Source organism: Haliotis rufescens, unplaced genomic scaffold (assembly GCF_023055435.1).
Source record: "Haliotis rufescens isolate VD_foot unplaced genomic scaffold, xgHalRufe1.0.p SCAF_7, whole genome shotgun sequence".
Classification (NCBI taxonomy): Eukaryota; Metazoa; Mollusca; class Gastropoda; order Lepetellida; family Haliotidae; genus Haliotis; species Haliotis rufescens.
Window position 1 is genome coordinate 44,615,990 of NW_025964361.1, and position 21,457 is coordinate 44,637,446.

General features: G+C 41.0%; 1 protein-coding gene across 3 annotated transcripts in view; it reads left to right on the plus strand.

Moving 5' to 3' along the window:
• LOC124115625 overlaps positions 1-21,457 on the plus strand; it is a 247,733-nt gene that overhangs the window by 207,650 nt on the left and 18,626 nt on the right. For all 3 annotated transcript variants that reach the window (XM_048387630.1, XM_048387629.1, XM_048387631.1), the window contains exons 14-16: positions 8,619-8,835; positions 11,306-11,437; positions 20,760-20,903. In XM_048387630.1, coding sequence (XP_048243587.1) covers positions 8,619-8,835; positions 11,306-11,437; positions 20,760-20,903 — 493 coding nt within the window. The remainder of the gene's footprint in view (positions 1-8,618; positions 8,836-11,305; positions 11,438-20,759; positions 20,904-21,457) is intronic.

Sequence of the window (21,457 nt, forward strand, 5' to 3'; positions counted from 1 at the left end):
GCAGGGTGCGGCCCTAAACAACAAACAAACTTTTGCTTGCCAAGGTAGCAAAAACTTCGTTTGTTTCCTGTGTATGCTAGAGTCAACATCAGCTTTTCAACTGAGTTTAATCTCTAGCACATGGTGTGTATAGTCACAGTAGATAACTAAACTTCAGATTATTAGTTCTTATCTAGTGTTCAACTTATTCAACACTTAGAAATCTGTTTTGGTAAAGATCCTTATTAGCTGATACTCACGTAAGTAAACCATGTGGGAAGTTCATGATTTCGGGGGATCTCCATCCCACTTGCTAGAAATGCAGAGACACCTCATGCACAGAAGAGACTCAGTGAAAGACGTGTGCATTCCAATCTACGACAGCCTTCAACAAGCTATTTGACTCCTTCGCCTCCGATATCGCTGAATGCGGCGTTAAACAACAAACCAACCAACCAACCAACCTTTGCCTCCGTGGTCTAGTGGTAGAGAGTTCACCCAGAGAGCGGAAGGTCCAGGGTTCGATCCCCGGCCGCATCATACCAAAAGTTGTTAAAAGATGGTACTTGTTGTTACCCTGACTGGCGCTCAGCATTAAAGGGCTAAAACAAGGACTGGTCGGCTCTGAGTCAGTATACTGTGTCTGAGTGGGGTATTCATGTTAAACTGCGGCATGGTATCTCAGTGAGCTAGCACTATAAATCGGCATCACTCTGGACTAGTACAAGCACCCACACAAATACACACACGTACATTCATGTCGCTATGTAAGTGCAATAATCTTGTACGCGACGTTAAACCCCATTTCACCTCACCTCACCTTCCCAGCCAAACTTTCTGGAGATTCCATTCATGAAACCAACGCCAAAGGACTCGCTAGGAAAATGTTCATATCCTTCCAAGAAGGATTCTTTCCAACCATTTAGGAGAAGGGCAACGACCTGTGGAGTCATCATGCCAATCGGACTATGATCGTAGGGGACCGAGCAGAAGAGGCACCAGATACGGAGGTCGGGGTGACCACAGGTTCTGACTCAGCTACCATCCTTCCCATTACACTAGATCCTGTCGACCTGGCATTACCTACAGACCACAATTTAAGATTGGTGACTTTCCACATAACGCCAGCTCAGGGTCCAGTAGGGGATGTCTCTTGTCATACGCCCAGAACTGGAAGCAGATCACGTCCGACCGCTTGGTCCTCAACATCGTATCAAAGGGGTACAAGCTTTACTTCTACCCCTATCCTCTCCTTGTATCCTGACCAGAAGGCCAAAGATTCCATCAGGAATTAACCAAGCTATTAGCAGCAAATATAGCCATATGGGCACTACTAGAAAAGAAGGCCTTACGGAAACTTTAAAACACAGATGCCAGCTAACGATTTTACTCCCCAGTATTCCTCATGCCAAAGAAGAACTCCCCATACATGATGATAGACCTCAAGATCCCCCAAAAGTCTTTTCTGGTAACGCCATCCAAGCTCAAAGTGGAATCAATACAGAAGTTGCCTTCAAGCCTCAGAACAGGAGACTGGATCATCAGTATAGATCTGCAAGAAGCATTTCTCCAATGAACCCTTACATCTATCATTCCAAAAATATCTAGGTTTTGCTGTCAACAGAGGAAAATATGAATTTCAATTTCTTCCTTTCGGGATATCAATAGTACCTTTGCTATTCACCAGAGTCCGACTCCGATTATCAACTTCACCCATCTGCAACTAGTTCGTATATATGGCTACCTAGATGATTTTTGGGTACCAGATCAAGGCAGGTCACGGTTACAACAGAACAAGATCTTCCTGGTCCACCTTATGTCTTATCTGGGTTTCCTGGTGCATCCAATGAAGTGGGAGACCATCCCAACACAAGACATTGTTAACATTGGGGGGGGGGGGGGGGGGGGGGCAGATTCCAGCTACCTCTCAGATGTAACGGAGGATCGTTATACCAAGACCTTGACGATGTTGCACACAGTACCGTCTCATCCCATACAATCACACTGTTGGTGGATGTCTCTATTTGGGATGAAGTGAATGTTGTTTTCCGCCAATTTAAGCCAACAATATTCCAGCTGTTTGAGTACCCTGGAATAACTTCCGCTTGGCTTACATCCTTCAAGGGGGCACGGGTGGCCCAGTCGTCTAAGGCGCCGCGATTCGCTGTGCAGAGTTGCGTCCCTTGGGCACGCCAGAAACCTATGATTGTGTATTCGAATCCCGGTTCGCCCCAATTATGTTTCTAGGTTTGTCAGCACCATACCCGTGCTCGTGGGTTTCACCGAAGTGGTAAACGTCTGAGACCTGCATCACTTCGGGCTTTCCTCCCACATTAAGCTGACACGCCGTGATATAACTGGAATACTGTTAAAAGCGGCGTTAAACCCAACTCACTCACTCACATACTTCAAGAACTTGTTACGCATGGCATGGATAGATTATTTTTTCAGATAGGCTAACATCATTTAATAAAACAATAATAATGAAAAGGAGTGAATAAATTATTTGGAGAATCCTTCCAGATTTACACAAATATCTGTTCATATTTTTTCAAAACATATTCCATCGATATATTTATACATGTACCTCGTTTGCATAAGAGCAAAAAACAATTTTTAAGACAAAAAAATAATTATAATTTTTGATAAAGTATCAAATAGTTTAAGAATAAACTCTTAGTCAATGTACATCATAATCATCCTGTTGATTCAAACACGTTATTATCAACAGTGGAACACTATCAAATTATTATGACATTCACAGCTACCACCCCTTGATAGCGATATAGGAACTTGTACTGACAGATAAGAATATGGTGTGTCAAATATGATGCATGGCAAGGGATGATTAGGGGTGGTTTGGACAAAGATGACGTCAAAATATTGGTATGACAGATTCTTGCGTTATGTGATACTGAGATAGTACTCATGGTACTTACACGGTTTCTGAGGAAGATGGAGCTAGCCAATGACTGGGCTCACACACAGCTGTGATGATTCCTTATAAACCTCCGGTGACGGCATCCTATTGTTCTCCAGTCGGGTTAATTCTCATAAACAGGGACGCTGTAATGTCCCTTGGATTTTATATAATATCCCTGGGATTTTATAGGATATTCAAGTCATATTTGCTATATAATGTGTTATAATATCCCAGGGATTTTATATAATGTCCTGGGTATTTTATAAATATAACTTCTGTTAAGAATGTAACATGTAATGTAAAATCAAATGACAAATGTTTTCTTTAAATTCCCAAGGATCAAACTCGCACCCTTCATATCTGTAGCCCAGTGAGTGTACCACAAGGATACAGAGGTGTTGATAAGCCACACTGCTTTTTAGAATGTCCTTTTCAAGATCCGTACGCCAGCAACAGATATTTTACGCCCGTTTCCTAAGGTTCATGGAAAGTATGTTCGAAACATAAAAATGTTGATAAATGTTGTTTAAAGTTTCTTTTCTCGGTTTATAAGTAAGATAAAACACTTCCCCTCGGCTTGTTATGATATTTAAAACCCTTTCCCTCGGAAAATCCCTCGGGATGCGGGTTTTAAATATCGTAACAACCCTCGGACGTTTTTTATCCTATACTTTAAGTACAGTATCCAGAGTATCCTTGTGTCACTAGTCACACATGATAATTAAGGTGTGGATTTTGCAAGGGGAGCCATCAATCAGGATATACTCTCCTCATAATGACTGCCCTTAATATGTTGCAAGTTATGAAATTCTTGGCACAGACTGTATTCGAATATTGTGATGAGATATACACACAAACACAGACACACACATACACACACACACTCTCTCTCACACACGCATGCATGCATAAGCACATCGCAAAGTAAATACAGTTATAAACACGAAATAAATAAGAAAATTACAAACTCTATGTCGGCAGCGTGTTATTAATCTAGTCTGGACAGAAAATCCTCTGAACGATATTGTGAGCAACTATCCACACCGTTGGGGAGCCATGACTCGCAATCAACAAAGTCATTGAGCCTGACCACTGTATCCATTTGGTTGCCCTTTAAACATTATGACCAGCATAGGTGTGTGCCCAGTTCTAGCCCGAAATTAGCATGAGTGAGTGAGTATACTTTTACGCCGCTTTTAGCAATATTCCAGCAATATCACGGCGGGGGACACCAGAAATGGGCTTCACACATTGCACCCATGTCGGGAATCGAACCCAGGTCTTCGGCATGACGAGCGAACACTTTAACCACTAGGCTACCCACTGCCCCTAGTGGTATGATGAGACTTGTAATGGGGTGTAGAAGTACACAGTAGACAGCAGTTCTGTATGCAACACTTAGCCTTCATTTTGAACCAACCTCTAGTTTGAGAACACATTTAGAGAACTATTTTTCCCAAAGGGGGATAAGACTGGGGCTATTTGTACTACCTTGTTCAAATTCCATGAAATTTTAGTATGCGTACCAATTTTACAGTTAATCATTTCCCGAATCACACAGACATACAGTCAAATGATTTGACTCAAATCCCATTAATCCGACATCGATGGTTGCATTTGATTATGTCGGATTAACGAGTATGTTGGATAAACGAAATTAAGTAGTATCAATGTTCGTGATCGAAAATCGGACAACTACACGATAGATAAGGATTCAAACACGTAATAAAAAATATAAAATAAATATTCATATTGTGATGTTACATTGTTGGCGGAATATGTTTTCTGTTCATGCAACCTCTAAAGTTTAACACAAAACAACTGTAACGGACTGTATGACTTATTCAAAATACTTTTAAAAGCATAGTCTGGAATGGAAGTCGCAAGTTTGAAACTGGTACCGCAAAGCTAAGAAAGCTGCTTTCTAAGTGGCTAATGTAGACTTCCTGTTGGTCATTTCATTTGTCGGTCTTAGTTTGCGAAAGGTTGTTCTGACATGACCTGTAATGGCATGTCCTCGTCGATAGTGAGAACTTGTATCTGAGTTTAATAAGATTGAGGTAATCTACGCATGTGATTTATCCTGTTTTCTTTATTTAAGGCATTAATTGTTTATTGTTAAGCAAGTTTATCTTTGCAACCATTGTAATATGCAGCTACCTCGCATCAAAACACGGGCTATGTACTCGTGGGCAGATGGCCACGGAGTACGCTGATCACTGTGTCGGATTAACGAGACTGATTAATGAGTGATTTCGGTAATTCGTTTCAAATTAGGTGTGTCGGAGTCGGAGTGCGAGACTGTCAGATTAACAGGTCTAAATAACACTGATTTAATCGGTTCTCATCATTAGTGTCGGATAAAGCCGACTGTCGGATTAACAAGTGTTGGATTAACGAGACTTGACTGTAGCTTGGTTTGCCGTATGGTATTAATTACAATGTCTAGACCTTGGCAGAAAATGGACCTTAATCTCCCTTCAAGCTGAATGTACTGGGCTTCTCAGATATGCTGCCAATAACATTCTTGCCAGCTCGAATAAATCGCTGTGTGATCATGTGTTTGTCATGATACTGTGTCGTGATGTCTGGCTTTATTTTTCCACTTCCACAGATTAATCATACTCATGTTCTAATACCCTTAGCTGGGTATATATGTATTCAACTAATTCTGTTAGCGCCAAGAGAAATGCATTTATTGACATGTTTAAAAGAACCAGATATAATATTTGCACAGGGGAATGTTTTCAGAACAGTGTGCCTTAACCCTTCTGTTGTATACATTCACATCATTAAGTGATGCCATTGATAACAACAAAATAAAATATGTGAAATTGAATTTGAAGCTGCACTTAATGAAGTGCTGGTATTGGCTGAGTCTGAAAGCCTGTAAGCCGGCTACGTGTTTAGATATTACTGTATTCGACGTTATAAGCGCCCAGGACGCTCTCAAAATTAGAAGTAGGGGTTCTTCTTAGAATATAATTTTGGTGAAAGAGTTGAAAGATCGTAAACTTTGTGGTATAGCTTACAGCCTGAAATGAAACAAAAGAAAAGTCTGTGCGTATTATACACGACAGATATATTTTTCCAGAATTTAATTGCCCGTAATTAAGGGTGTGTATAACACGAGAGTGAGTATTATACATGAATAAATTTGTCTTGTGTACATTGATCAATCGGAAGGGTGCTAATTGGGATTGTTCACAATAGCCGATATATTAGGAAATATTGCCGTGAGGGGCGCTTATTGTGTTGAATACGGTATGTCCCTGCATGATGGCTTTGCAGTAGGATGCTGCAAGGGGTTGGTCAAAAGTTCTGGGCCTAACTATGAAGGATGGATAGTTTCCATGTTTACAGGTTGCAGATATTCAGATCTATTATTTGTTTGTACTGTTTGTTGTTTAACGCTGCACTCAGCAATATTCCAGCTATATGACAGCAGTGTGTAAATAATCGAGTCTGGACAGACAATCCAGTGACTGACATCATGAGCATCGATCCACGCAATTCGGATACGATGACATGCATCAACCGAGTCAGACCATTGAGATCTCAATAACTCAGGGATTTGTTTTCTGAGTACTCTTTTACTCAAGGACTTTAGATCTCACTCTGTCAGGAACTTGAGATCTCACTCACTCACTAAGTGACTTGAAATCACTCGCAATGAACTAACGCTCATGGACTTGAGACTTTACTCACTCACTCAAGGACCTGAGATTCCACTGACTCACATAGAGACTGGCATCTCAGTCAATCACTCAAGGGTAAGCTATTTCAGTCAGTATTTTGAGATCACGCTCAATCATTCACTTACTCACTCATTCACTCACTCACTCACTCACTCACTCATTCACTCAAGGACCTGAGATCTCACCAAGGCCTGTGAGATGCCACACTGAGGGACTTGAAATCTCACCCACTCACTCACTCACTCACTCACTCACTCACTCACTCACTCACTCACTCAAAGACCTGAGATCCCACTTACTCTCCTAGGGACTCGCATCTCACTCAAGGAACTGATATCTCCCTAAAGGACTTTAAATCTCATTCATTTTCGATCTCACTCACTCACTCAAGGACATTATATCTCCCTAAAGAACTTAAGATCTCACTCACTTTCGATCTCACTCACTTTCAAGCTCTTTCACTCACTCAATGACACGATATCTCACTAAAGGACTTTTAATCTCTCTCACTCACTCAAGGGCATTATATCTCCCTAAAGGACTTTCAATCTCACTCATTTTTGATCTCACTCACTCAATGACACGATATCTCACTAAATGACTTTCGATCTCTCTCACTTTAGATCTCACTCACTCAAAGACACAATATCTCACTAGATGACTTTCAATCTCACTAACTTTTGATCTCACTCACTCAAAGACACAATATCTCACTAAATGACTTTCGATCTCTCTCACTTTAGATCTCACTCACTCAAGGACACAATATCTCACTAAATGACTTTCGATCTCACTCACTTTCGATTTCACTCACTCAAAGACACAATATCTAACTAAATGAACTTTGATCTCACTCACTTTCCATTTCACTCACTCAAAGACACAATATCTCACTAAATGACTTTTGATCTCACTCACTTTTGATCTCACTCACTCAAAGACACAATATCCCACTAAATGACTTTCGATCTCTCTCACTTTAGATCTCACTCACTCAAGGACACAATATCTCACTAAATGACTTTCAATCTCACTCACTTCAGATCTCACTCACTCAAGGACGTTATATCTCACTCCCAGTATTCCGGACATGATACCTTCCATCACTGTTGATGAACTTAACACAATTAACTGCCTAACAAACCTGATTATCTGGTTCAGTGACACTGCCCAGGTGTACACAGCCAGCCCCAGCGCCACGCCACAACATGCTGGTACCTTCCATCACACCTCTCAGATCCAGACAATCGCCATCTTGGCAGTGAAGAGGATATTTTTAGACCGTATATTGACACGTTTTAGATGACATTGGAGCCAGCATGGTTGGCGGGAGCAATTCAATAGGATATTATCATTTTCTGTGTCGAGACTTAGGTCCACTTCTTCTGACAGATTGCAGGTTCCTTGTAGAAATATTAGCCTTCTTGGAGGTATAACATTATCGGTAGCAATCAAGACAGAACATCAGTGTTGAGGAGACTTTGTGTTGGAGTGCGTTTCACATTGCATGGTCCTTTGCAGCTCTTTTTAGAAAGTTTTAATTCCACTTTCTTAAAGGAAAATGTGATTTTCTGGGTCAGGACTCCACATTGGGCCTGAGTGTGTCATATGTCTGGATCTATTAACAGTTTCCAGCAATTATACCGAAATGTTCAGCTTTTCTAAAGACTAATTGTGTTTTCAGCATCAGAATCAGGTCAGTGGACCACCATACTTTTAATGATTTTTTTTCTAGTTCTGTTGACGATCTGATGATAGTTAACAGCTCTTGTAGACAAAGTTCAAACTTTCTAAAATGATAATTATATTTTTAGCGTCAATGTTGAGATTATACTCTGGTGCCGAGTGGCTCCTGGTACCTCTCAGATCCGATGACAGTTTGTGTGAAAATGTTTCATATTTAATGGGGATCAACATAAAGGTTCTACTTTGGAACTGCATGGCTCGGTACCTCGCAGATCTGATGACAACTTTTATGGAAATGTTCCGCTTTATTAAGGGTATCATTTTGTTTTCAGCGTCAACGTCGCGATTCCACATCAGAGCTGAGTGGCCCCGGGTACCTCTCGGATCTGATGACAATCTCCAGCTCTGACGATGAGTCCAGCGAGGAGGAAAACAAGGTTCGGGGCAACTGGAGCGGGAGGTTTGAGTTTGTCCTGTCCTGTCTTGGATATGTTGTTGGACTGGGAAATGTCTGGCGGTTCCCCTACCTTGTCTACAGGAATGGCGGCGGTAAGTCAAGGTCATGTACTAGGGTCTGTCTACGATGTTACACTTAGCAAACACCCAGCATGTCTTAAGTATAGGTTGGATTACAAGGACCCAGTGTCTAATCGCTGAAATGGTTAATTAAACCACGAGGAGCGCAACATTTCAACGATTAGACACTTAGGTCCGAGTGGTCTAACATACTTAAACCATGTCCAACATTTATAGCACCGAAAATGCTTGAAAAACATTGTTTTGCTAAAGGTATTTTGAAAGATATTCAGGAACTGTGAGAACACTGTGTTAGTCAGCCCTGTGTGAAGCACGTGAAATCTGTCCCCCGAGCCTTTCGCACGTGCACCTCGCACTTTGCCGATTTGGGTTATAAAATGCATATCCCAGGGCAAGTATACCTTTCAATTTGGACCAACTTGAGCACTTTTATCAATCACCTTATTATTACTTGCCTATGTTGATGGGCCTATTATGAGCAAACATAGCCCTGATCAAGATAACAATAATTTTGTTGCTATCCGTTTATTTCGTTGGACGAAAAGCTACCAAATCACAAGTACTCTACAAATACTAGAATGCATACAGTAACATACTGTATAAAAATTGCATAAAACATATTTCACAGTTCATAAACGGATATGCCAGTAGTCCTGATGTAAGAGACACAGCATAAAATCCAACTCACTCTCTGACATATGCTGAATAAATTATTTATGGAAATACCATAGTTGTTGTGACTCTTTAAGGTCAGAACATTTTGTGAGAGTGGACCTGTCTCTCTGGCTTTTTTTTGAGACATTTTCCATTAATGAGCTCCTGTGTGGTTTCGCTGCATTGGTAATTTGGTGGAAAGGACACTTTCCCTGTGGCACAGGTTGGGCCAACCGTCCATCATAGAAGGTGGTAGTGAAGTGCAACCTGAAGAGGGGTCATTAGCAGAACACAAGACAGAAAGGGCAAACGTCCATGAAAAGGAGTAGAAATTAAGGTCTCGTTACAGTAGTCTGAAAGCACCATGTTCAGGAATATACTTTCTGCGATCAGGATACCCCGACACTGATGACGTTGATGACCCCAGGAACGAATGTATTGCATTTACATGTCTTATCTGGGAGTGGTAAATTTTATCAATTCTTGGAAATACTGATTTAAGGTGACCTGACACCTGTCTACTGACTGAAGTCCAAAGACAGTTTCACAATGGCTCCCTGACACCCCTGTACTGACTGGGGTCCAAAGACAGTTCCACAATGGCTCCCTGACACCCCTGTACTGACTGAGGTCCAAAGACAGTTCCACAATGGCTCCCTGACACCCCTGTACTGACTGAGGTCCAAGGACAGTTCCACAATGGCTACCTGACATCCCTGTACTGACTGAAGTCCAAAGACAGTTCCACAATGGCTCCCTGACATCCCTGTACTGACTGAAGTCCAAAGACAGTTCCACAATGGCTCCCTGGCATACCTGTACTGACTGAAGTCCAAAGACAGTTCCACAATGGCTCCCTGACATCCCTGTACTGACTGAAGTCCAAAGACAGTTCCACAATGGCTCCCTGACATCCCTGTACTGACTGAGGTCCAAAGACAGTTCCACAATGGCTCCCTGACATACCTGTACTGTCTGAAGTCCAAAGGTAGTTCCACAATGGCTCCCTGACACCCCTGTACTGACTGAAGTTGAAAGACAGTTCCACAATGGCTCCCTGACATCCCTGTACTGACTGAAGTCCAAAGACAGTTTCACAATGGCTCCCTGACATCCCTGTACTGACTGAAGTCCAAAGACAGTTTCACAATGGCTCCCTGACATCCCTGTACTGACTGAAGTCCAAAGACAGTTTCACAATGGCTCCCTGACATCCCTGTACTGACTGAAGTCCAAAGACAGTTCCACAATGGCTCCCTGACATCCCTGTACTGACTGAAGTCCAAAGACAGTTCCACAATGGCTCCCTGACATACCTGTACTGTCTGAAGTCCAAAGGTAGTTCCACAATGGCTCCCTGACATCCCTGTACTGACTGAAGTCCAAAGACAGTTCCAAGATGGCTCCCTGACATACCTGTACTGACTGAAGTCCAAAGACAGTTCCACAATGGCTCCCTGACATCCCTGTACTGTCTGAAGTCCAAAGACAGTTCCACAATGGCTCCCTGACATACCTGTACTGTCTGAAGTCCAAAGACAGTTCCACAATGCCTCCCTGACATACCTGTACTGTCTGAAGTCCAAAGGTAGTTCCACAATGGCTATCTGACACTCGTGTACTGACAGAAGTCCAATGCTTGTTCCTGTCTTTCTCCAATGGAACAAGAGCTTCTTTTTTCTAATGTAAATTGTCATGCTAAGGTATTTTTCTGGTGTCCCCTACTATGGAATTGTTGGACCATTGCTAAAAGCAACATAAAACCACACTCATTCACTCTCTCAAAGCAGTGTTAAACACACCTCACTGTGACAATCCTCTGTTGTAGGTGCGTTCTTCATCCCCTATCTGATAATGCTGGTGTTCTGTGGCATCCCCCTGGTGTACATGGAGCTGGCCTTTGGGCAGTACGCCAGTCTTGGACCCATCACCATATGGAGAGCAGTGCCACTGTTTAAAGGTAAGGCTTTTAGTATTATCTTCCTCCGAAACAACAGGGCATGACCCTTAACACTGTATACAGGACGCCAGGAAGGGTGTCTCTAGGATGATAGAATTCGGCCAGTCGGTAGCCTACTGGATAAAGCATTCGCTCATGACACCGAAGACCCCAGCTTGATCTTCCACATGGGTGCAATGTGTGAAGCCCATTCCTGGTGAAAACTGCTTCTTGCCTTTAAGCATGCTCCTGTCAGATAAAACATTAATCAAACAATTGTTAATGTGTCATTGTGAAATTTGAGATGAAATTAGTGTATGGGCAATACTGTATTGTATATTTACGAAATAAACTATGATAAACGACATAAACGACGCAACCCTGAATGGTTTATTCTCCCTGCAGTGCTTAATTGTATGATAAACAATGACCACGAGTCGTTTATTTCTTATATGAGATATCAACATTTTGTACAGCCTTTTTAAGGATGTCAATATATTGTACAAGCTTTACAAACATTTACCCGTATTTAAATAATGATGACTCCCCAAATACAATCTGACCTCGGCAATGTCAGACAAGTCCATTTTATGTACAGGGGTTAAGTTTGGTATTCTCACAATTTTTACTTGATTATCAGCACCTTTTTCCCAATACCGATTGTCATATCTCTTCCACTTCGGTGTAATCATTCGGCCGCTCTATCCATCTGTGTTGCCCAGCTACATCTATGGGGAACAGCTCACTAGACACTACCTTCTCAAAAATAACATCGTTTAATTTATGACGCCATCAAGAGTGCTTGTACGAATCTGCAGAAATGACGTCATGATAGAACAATGTGAAATAAACTATGCTTAGTTCTTCATTGTTCTTTGCGATTTATGGCGTAGCTATATTATATTTGTTTGTAATGTAGTTTTCAGGCTCCTGTTTACTTTAGCTTACATCTATTTTAATAATGGACACAAGTATGTCATATACTAATCTCATATGTGCCCATTATCCAGGCGACCCGTGAAGACCCGGGTTAGAATAGGTCTTCAGCAACCCATACTTGCCGTAAAAGGCGACTATGCTTGTCATAAAAGGCGACTAACAGGATCGGATGGTCAGGCTCGATGAAGTGGTTGATGCATGTCATTGATCCCAATTGCATGGATCAGTGCTCATGATCAATCACTGGATTGTCTGGTCAAGACTCGATTATTTACAGATCGCCGTCATATAGCTGGAATATTGCTGAGTGTGGCGTTAAACAACAAACCAACCAACCAACCATTGTCCAGGCTTATATATTGGTATGATTGTGTTTTTTTGTTTGTTTGTTTTTTGTTTGACGCCACACACAATATTACAACTGTGTGCCATCAGTTTGTAAATAATCAAGTCTGGACTAACATCATGAGCACCGAAATACACAACTGGGATACAATGACATGCATCAACCAAGTCAGCAAGCCTAACCCCTTGATCCCGTTAGGCACCTCTTGTGACAAGCATGGGTGGATAATAACAATTCTAACCCGAATCTTCACAGAGTGGTGGTATGATTGTGACATTTGATGTGAGCATGTGGACATACAATTAAACATCTTCTGTCCCCCCGAGTATTGGTATGTTGACTGTTGGTCCTTTGACTAGCATTGGTGACCATACACCTTGTCACACTGAATAAGGGGGCACGAGTGGCCCAGTCGTCTAAGGCACCGCAATTCGCTGTGCGGAGTTGCGTCCCTTGGGCACGCCAGAAACCTATGATTGTGGTTTCGAATCCTGGTTCGCCCCGATTATGTTTCTAGGTTTGTCAGCACCATACCCATGCTCGTGGGTTTCACCGAAGTGGTAAACGTCTGAGACCTGCATCACTTCGGGCTTTCCTCCCACATAAAGCTGACTCGCCGTGATATAACTGGAATACTGCTAAAAGCGGCGTTAAACCCAACTCACTCACTCATACTGAAAAACAGCTTGGGCAAGCTATAGGGTTCATGAAGTTGTGTTGTACATACCAGCATTATAGTGTATCTGTACTGTGCTGTGCTTACAGAGTGTCTGGGGGCACGGGTGGCCCAGTAGTCTAAGGCGCTGCAATTTGCTGTGCAGAGTTACGTCCCTTAGGCACGACAGAAACCTGTGATCGTGGGTTTAATTCCCGCTTCACCCCGATTTTGTTCCTAGGTTTGTCAGCACCATACCCGTGCTCGTGGGTTTCACCAAAAGTGGTAAACGTCTGAGACCTGCATCACTTCGGGCTTTCCTCCCACATTAAGCTGACACGCCGTGATATAACTGGAACACTGTTCAAAGCAGCATTAAACCCAACTCACTCACTGACTACCAAGTGTCTACTGAAAGCAGCCAGTCACTAAAGTGAGCTACAAAGCATTATGTATCTACCTTTGTCTTGTTTGATTGATCACCCTCGCCTACATTTAAAACAGTGCCTACATTTAAAACAGTGCCTACATTTAAAACAGTGAAGATTCAGGTGCTGATGGCAATTAAATCCCTACATATTGTTTCACTTTTGTTCAATGCAGGATTTAGGTAAAGTATGCTACTCAAAAGAAGTTAAGGACATGCCATGACAGATTATCAATCGTAATATCAAAATGTCGGTGGTCCTTAACTTCTATTAGGTATATTGCAAGCATAGCCTGAATAACAGGCATTTTTAGAATAATTTCCTGAATTCTAAGGTTGTTCATTTTTTTCTGTGTACATTTCTGGCTTTTTTGTCCTTAAGTCGCACTGAAAATAGTTTCTTGATAAGGTGTGCCTCATGGCATTATTTGTCAGGAAAAACTATAAAACAAGACATGGTGTTGGAGAGGCTATAAGATGCAGGATTAGATGTGTAGACAGATAATTAATGTCTCCCACACATGCCTCACGCTTCTTCCTGACAGGAATAATGTCCCCACTCTCTCCTCCCCCTGTACATCGTTGAGTCACCCAGAATAACCTGACTGCACATTAATATGTCACACGCGCCTCCTAAAATCGAAACTTACCCCACCTAGATGAGACATTCCTTGGTCTGTTGGGTCATTAATTGTTTCTGGTAAGTGTGTCAGTGTTATATGTGGGACAATATGTCATTCTGGGGGCAGGGTGTTCCTCGCTCGAGGCTAAGATTGCTTGAATATTTATGTCAGTGTATGCATGCTGTGGTCATTCATTGAAAGTTTTTGAAATATGTTCTAAGAAATATGAAATAAACCTTAAAGACACCTTTTAAATGTCTTTTAATGCCAGGATGTTCATTCTCAAATTGCACAGGGGTGTGAGGCCAAATTTAAAATGAAATATGTTTTAAAGTTTGATTTGAGACGAATTCTCAGAAGTAAACAAAGTCATAAACATCATTTTTGTTTCGTAAGGTAGCCTTGACCATTAAATAACAACACAAGATTGTATGACCTTTTCATAAATCTTTTTATAAACAAGAATTGTGTTTACCGTATTTTCTTGAGTATAGTGCACACTTTTTTTCGAAAAAACACAGCTGTGTAGAAGGGGGTGCGCATTATACACGAATTATGAGTTTGTATGTTTTTTTCCCCCATGGAAAGACATTACCGTGACGAAACACCGCACGAAACACCGGAAATACCATGTCAACAAATCCATACTGAAGTACGCAAAATAATCATGTAATTACACTGTCTGGCTATAAAAAGTGTTCTTTGTATATCTGGACTTATGTTTGTAACTTATTTCATTAATTTTATTCAAAATTCCTTATAATATTGTTTTTATTAATTTCAGCGAAATCGTGTGTGAAGCGATCAGAAGATCGCACAACTCACCGTTATTAACAGCAACCACGGTCAGAATACCGCTATTGACGCCTTGAAACGAACTATAGTTGACAGAGAATGGATACATATATCATAAATGACATACTTTGACTCGTTAAAAGTCATATTTGTTTTTGTTTGACGATTCTATGTCAACATGAAATTCTCGCGATCACGCGATCACGTGCGCGTGAGCCTTGACGGTGACTGGTCAGACTGGTTCCATGTAAAAAATAATACCCGGCAATAGCGATCAGCTGCTTCGCTTAGGGTTATTATTATTTTAAATATGTTTAGTAAAGGCTGCATATAATTAAGAAAATAATGGAATATATTATTCCTGATAAAAAAAATAGTTTCAGATACAATTGTTGCCGATCCTTGCATTAAAAATCCTATGAAGTTATATCATTTGGTGTGTCTTGACCGAATCACCGGTCAATTCCAAGAAAACGTGTGTACAGCTGATTGCTGTTTCCGGCTTAGTTTTCGAGAAAATACACAAGGTAATCTTAATCCCTAGATATAAAACAATGCCTAGCAGAACAATAAATACTATTTAAACGGTAAATAAACATGTCTGGTGATTTTTTATCTCAAATTTCGAATTTGTACTGACGAAGTCTCTCAGCACCCGTTCGTTTGCCGGACTTCGCTGAAAGGGTACGGTGTAAATTTTTTCTGCGCATAATATTCAAATTTCTTTTTTTTCCAAAATATTGAACCCGCTAGAGGGGGGTGCGCATTATACATGGGTGCGCACTATACTCAAGAAAATACGGTATTACTTGAATTGATATCTTTAATATAGACAATGACAGTTAGGGTTATCAGTTCAAGCCTTTGGTGTCTACATAACACAACCTTTGAGGTACAATCGAGCGTGCTTTTTCTACAAAATTTCAAAGAGCATCATACAACTCTTTCTTAAAAGTTGTTCGATCAAGGATACAACATTCAAGACATCTTCAGTAGGTGAGGTGAAATTGGGTTTAACGTCGCGTCCAAGATTATTGCACTTATATAGCGACGTGCATGCACGTGTATGTGTGTGTGTGTGGCTGCTTGTACTAGTCCGGACTGATGCCGATTTATAGTGCTAGCTCACTGAGATACCATGCCACAGTTTAACATGAATACCCCACTCAGACACAGTATACTGACTCCGAGCCGACCAGTCCTTGTTTTAGCCCCTTAATGCCGAGCGCCAGACAGGGTAACAACAAGTACCATCTTTTAACGTCTTTTTGTATGACGCGGCCTGGGATCGAACCCTGGACCTTCCGCTCTCCGGGCGGACGCTCTACCACAAGACCACGGAGGTGGTCGACATTTTCAGTAAGACACATAGAGGGCATTTCCAAATTTGACATATCAGTGACCAAAAATTATTCGATAAAGTTCCCTATTTTGACTTGTTCCATATGTGTCCATGTCTTTGGGCTGAACAGTTGACTTGCCTTTGCATGTGTTTGTGATGGGTGCCACCAGAGGGGCAGGAAATGCTCACTTTTTCAAGGCAAACACCTGGTATCTTGACTATATGATAGTGATTCATAAACTCATGCTTATGATATAGTTGGAATCATAAAATGGGATTCTTCTTTAAGAGATTTCTTTTGATTTTGGAAATATTTTTTGTGATTATTATTTGTGTAGGTGTGCAGCCATTTTAAACATTTTAAGGGATTGTCTTCATGTGTTGGCATATTTCTTCAAATCCTGATGACTCAGGATAACATTTAAGGAATCGGTGTAATACATCTTCCGGAGGCAAAGACATTAACTGACTATAAAAGACCAGTTTCCACCCTTGACGAACTAGGCTGCAATTCCAGAGTTACAATTTGGCTGGACTAACGAGTCTATGCATAGTCCAATCAAGTTCGCATAACGAACTCGACGTCTGGTTTGTAAACAACATGCATGTGTACCATCAAATGGGCATCAACAGATATTTTGCAAATCTTTTCATGTTTTTAATCAAGGTGCTCAAGTGATTTGATGCACTTCCAAGGTAAGATCTGTTTTATTATGGATCTTGATTATTGATCAGATCGTTTTGACTTGGTGCCACCATTTTGTTTGAAGCAAATGCAAGTGATATGGGAGTTTGTTTGATCAATAGTGAGTGAGTGAGTATGGTATTACGCCGCTTTTAGCAATATTCCAGCAATATCACAGTGAGGGACACCAGAAATGGGCTTCACACATTGTACCCATGTCGGGAATCGAACCCGGGTCTTCGGCGTGACATGCGAACGCTTTAACCACTAGGCTACCCGACCACCCCGATTAGTCAATAGGAGGGACATAGAAGGGACATAACGCATAATAGCCACTGGTGGCGCTACGATCCAGCCTGGAAATTCAGCGTACTTCAGGAAGGGTTGAAACTGGACTTTTTCAGTCAGGTAACGCCCTTACCTCAGGAAGATGAGTGTAACAGGAAGCTGAACAAATATTATTTTAAGTAGATAAATATGGCGATAAATTCAGCTGTGCCAAATTTGTAAGTTAGATCGGCCTTGAGTCTGTATGGGTTGTCAAGACATCATGTGTTTTGTAATAAGTTTGTAAAAGTTGTTGGCAGGAAGGGAGGAACTCAGTTACCTCAATGGGTCTGACATCATGCCGTGGGAGGAAGTGCTCAAGTGGCACCACTTCTGCACCTGGTAGGATGGGGGAATCACAAGTAGCTCCCGAGAACATCAAATATTGAACATAAAACAACAGAACAGATCCAATCAATGTCTGAATCACATTTTTCTGTAAATATTTGAAATTTTAACAACTACTGATGTTGTTTAGTGTGTGGGTAAAGTTTGAAAAATTGATTTTCAAAGATTATTCATGTGATACGCTTCAGGTGAGATCAAGTGCATCTCTTGGTGTTTACATGCAAAGAAACAGCAGTGCAAGAGTTTTGGCATGAATTACAAATAGAGAAGTTAATAAGATAAATATTATGGATATATCATTTTTAAAATGTATGTTAATCTTTTCCTGGAAGTAATTCTTGAATAAAACTTAAAGGCCTAGTAAACTGAAAAAAATGTTTGCAATTCTGTTTCCAATATTAATTTTTCAAGATACATTTGGTAAATTTCCAAGAGAAAAAATTGAAATATTCATAGAAAGTATTGAAATGTCCAAGTTTGTGAAGCGCACCAAATACCATGGACCCCTTTTAACCCCAGCGAGGGGAATCCCCAACCCCCAGAATCATGAACATCAATATGCGCAGTTGGGATACGATGACATGCATCAACCAAGTCAGCGAACCTGACCACCCGATCATGTTAGCCGCCTCTTATGACAAGCATGGGTTGTTGAAGACCAATACTAACCTGGATCTTCATTGGGGGGAGGAGAAATTATGAATTATTAGCGAGAATGATTTATTCATATACAAAAATGTTTTGAGGAAGAGTATTTTAATATTTAAATACCGGTACAACAAACCTATAGAAGTCTTGAAACCCAGATAGGTTTTATGCGGCAAGCCACCTTATTAAATACTCAATGCGATAAGAGGTTTTCTAAAATAGGGATTTCCGGGGATGTATGCGGAACAGCGTCATGCGTATGTATTTGTATAGACATTAGCAGGGTTAATTCATATTGCTAGATGATAGCTCAGGGAGGGGTAGCCTTCTGTCTGAAGTGTGAAGTCTGTTCCTGGAGTCCTCAACTGTTATTAAGATGGTCTGTTGCTGAGACTGGCATAACCTGAACCCATACTCTCTCACTCACCCAAGAATGTCAGAATTGTAAAATTTTCGAATTCTGTCCATGATAATCAGTAATCAATCATTGATGACTTTTAAAACCTAATTGTGGTCAGTTCCAGGCACCATGTCACTCACACTTGTGCTATCATGTCTAGAGGGTGCATTTGTTTAGAGAAATGATCAACTGGAAAAGAAGTTGTTGTTGAAGAAAACACCTTCAATCTGCTTGAATTCTCACACCACATCTGAAGTCTGAGTTGGTGCCAAGGCAAATATGTCTAACACTTGGATCCTCTGTGAGATAAATATTCTAATGCAAGCATTTAAAACATGAAAGGGCTTTCCTGTTGTTGAAGGTTAAATGTTTTGTTTTAATGAGATGAAATGAAAACTGTGTATAAACATTTTCACTTCAGTGAGCTAAATCTTTGCTCAAATGGATGTAAGCTGTTATTCTTAAGAAAGAAAATTGTTCGACTTTGAGATGGTGCTTCTGTTTGAAGACAAAAGTTTCACAATATTATTGTATATAGCTCTTTCTTTACGCTGCACTAAGGTATGTGATCTATGTTTATGAATCTGTCAACCCTGAACTTCTAGAAAATAGAACACAAATAACAATTAAACACCATTTTTACAATGCCATCACACATTTCTTTCCCATTTAAATTACAGAATTGATAAGACCTGAAGGTTTTGTCAAGAAAAAGTCTATCAATATCAGCTGTCCTATCAAATGATACAAAAAGTAATTTTAATAACAGTTTTTTATGCAAAGAAAATTCAAAGAAATAGGGGCATGAACTATTTTCAGTCGAGAAAAGCACCTGGTTACATTTTGATTGACTTGCACTGACATTTTTTGTTCTCTAAATCACTTGGAGGTGCCAAGTATTGTGTTAGCGTTTTCAAAACCCAGTAGATCGTCTAGCCACAGTGTACTTGAAGACATGGGTGAGATAGTCAGTCAGGTAACATGGAACAGGTGCAGCCCAGACACTGCTGTAGATGTGTTGAGATGGTGTATTGTACACTTACTTTTCAAGGTGTATTCACTGAGGTTACATGGCACTGTTGGAAGCAGTCATTCAGACACTGCTGTAGACATGTGGAGATGGTGTAGGTATTGTACACTTGCTTTTCAAGGTGTATTCACTGAGGTTACATGGCACTGTTGGAAGCAGTCATTCAGACACTGCTGTAGACACGTGGAGATGGTGTAGGTATTGTACACTTGCTTGTCAAGGTGTATTCACTGAGGTTACATGGTACTGTTGGAAGCAGTCATTCAGACACTGCTGTAGACATGTGGAGATGGTGTAGGTATTGTACACTTGCTTTTCAAGGTGTATTCACTGCTGTTACATGGTACTGTTGGAAGCAGTCATTCAGACACTGCTGTAGACGTGTGGAGATATTGGGTGTAGGTATTGTGATCAACCCTCTGTTACAGATATTGGATATTTGTGATCAACCCTCTGTTACGGGTATTGTGTATTTGTGTTTAATCCTCTGTTACAAGTATTGTATATTTGTGCTCACTCCCCTGTTATGGGTATTGTGTATTTTGTATTCAATCCCCTTTTACAAGTATTTGGTATTTGTGATCAACCCTCCGTTACAAGTATTTGGTATTTGTGATCAACCCTCTGCTACAGGTATTGGGTATTTGTGTTTAGTCCTTTGTTACAGATATTGGATATTCTTTTGTGCTGAATCTTCTGCTTTAGGTATCACTTGATGATAATTGTGTCTGATGTCTCTATTTGTTTGCTACAAAATGATCTTGTTTTGTTTTTTCAGGTATCGGGTACTCCATGGTGATTGTGTCCGGTGTTGTATCTATATACTACAACATGGTCAATGCCTGGGGCTTCTACTATTTGTTTACATCCATGACGTCAGAGTTGCCATGGCGATCCTGCAAGAACCACTGGAACACTATATGTAAGACAACTCTGTCAGTCACCATTAGCTCATCACAGACCGAGTTTGTTGTCAGTCTGACATTCAGTCACTAGGGGAATGTGACCATGCTGGCAGAAACGGGATTTTTTGTTTGTTAGATGTAGATAAAAAGGTTGGCAGGTCATATGAAGACAAATTGAAAAGTCAGCAAAATTACTTTAGTGGAAAATAGCACAAGGTCATCATGACTGAAAGTGGTCTTGGGCTGGTTTCTGAGGGTGGGGGGGGGGGGGGGGGGGGTGGGGGGGGCAGGACTTTGACAGTTATTAGTGAGTGAGTTGGGATTAATGCCGCTGTATAATGGCTCGTCAGCTTAATGTGGGAGGAAAGAGAACTGTGATGCATATCTCAGACATTTACCACTTTTGGTGAAACCCATGAGCACGGTTATCGTGCTGACAAACCTAGAAACATAATCAGGGTAAACCGGGATTCGACCATCCTGGCATGCCCAAGGGATGCAACTCTGCAAAATACATTGTGGCACCTTTAACGACTGGGCCACCCATGTCCCCTTGACAGTTTTAAAAGCT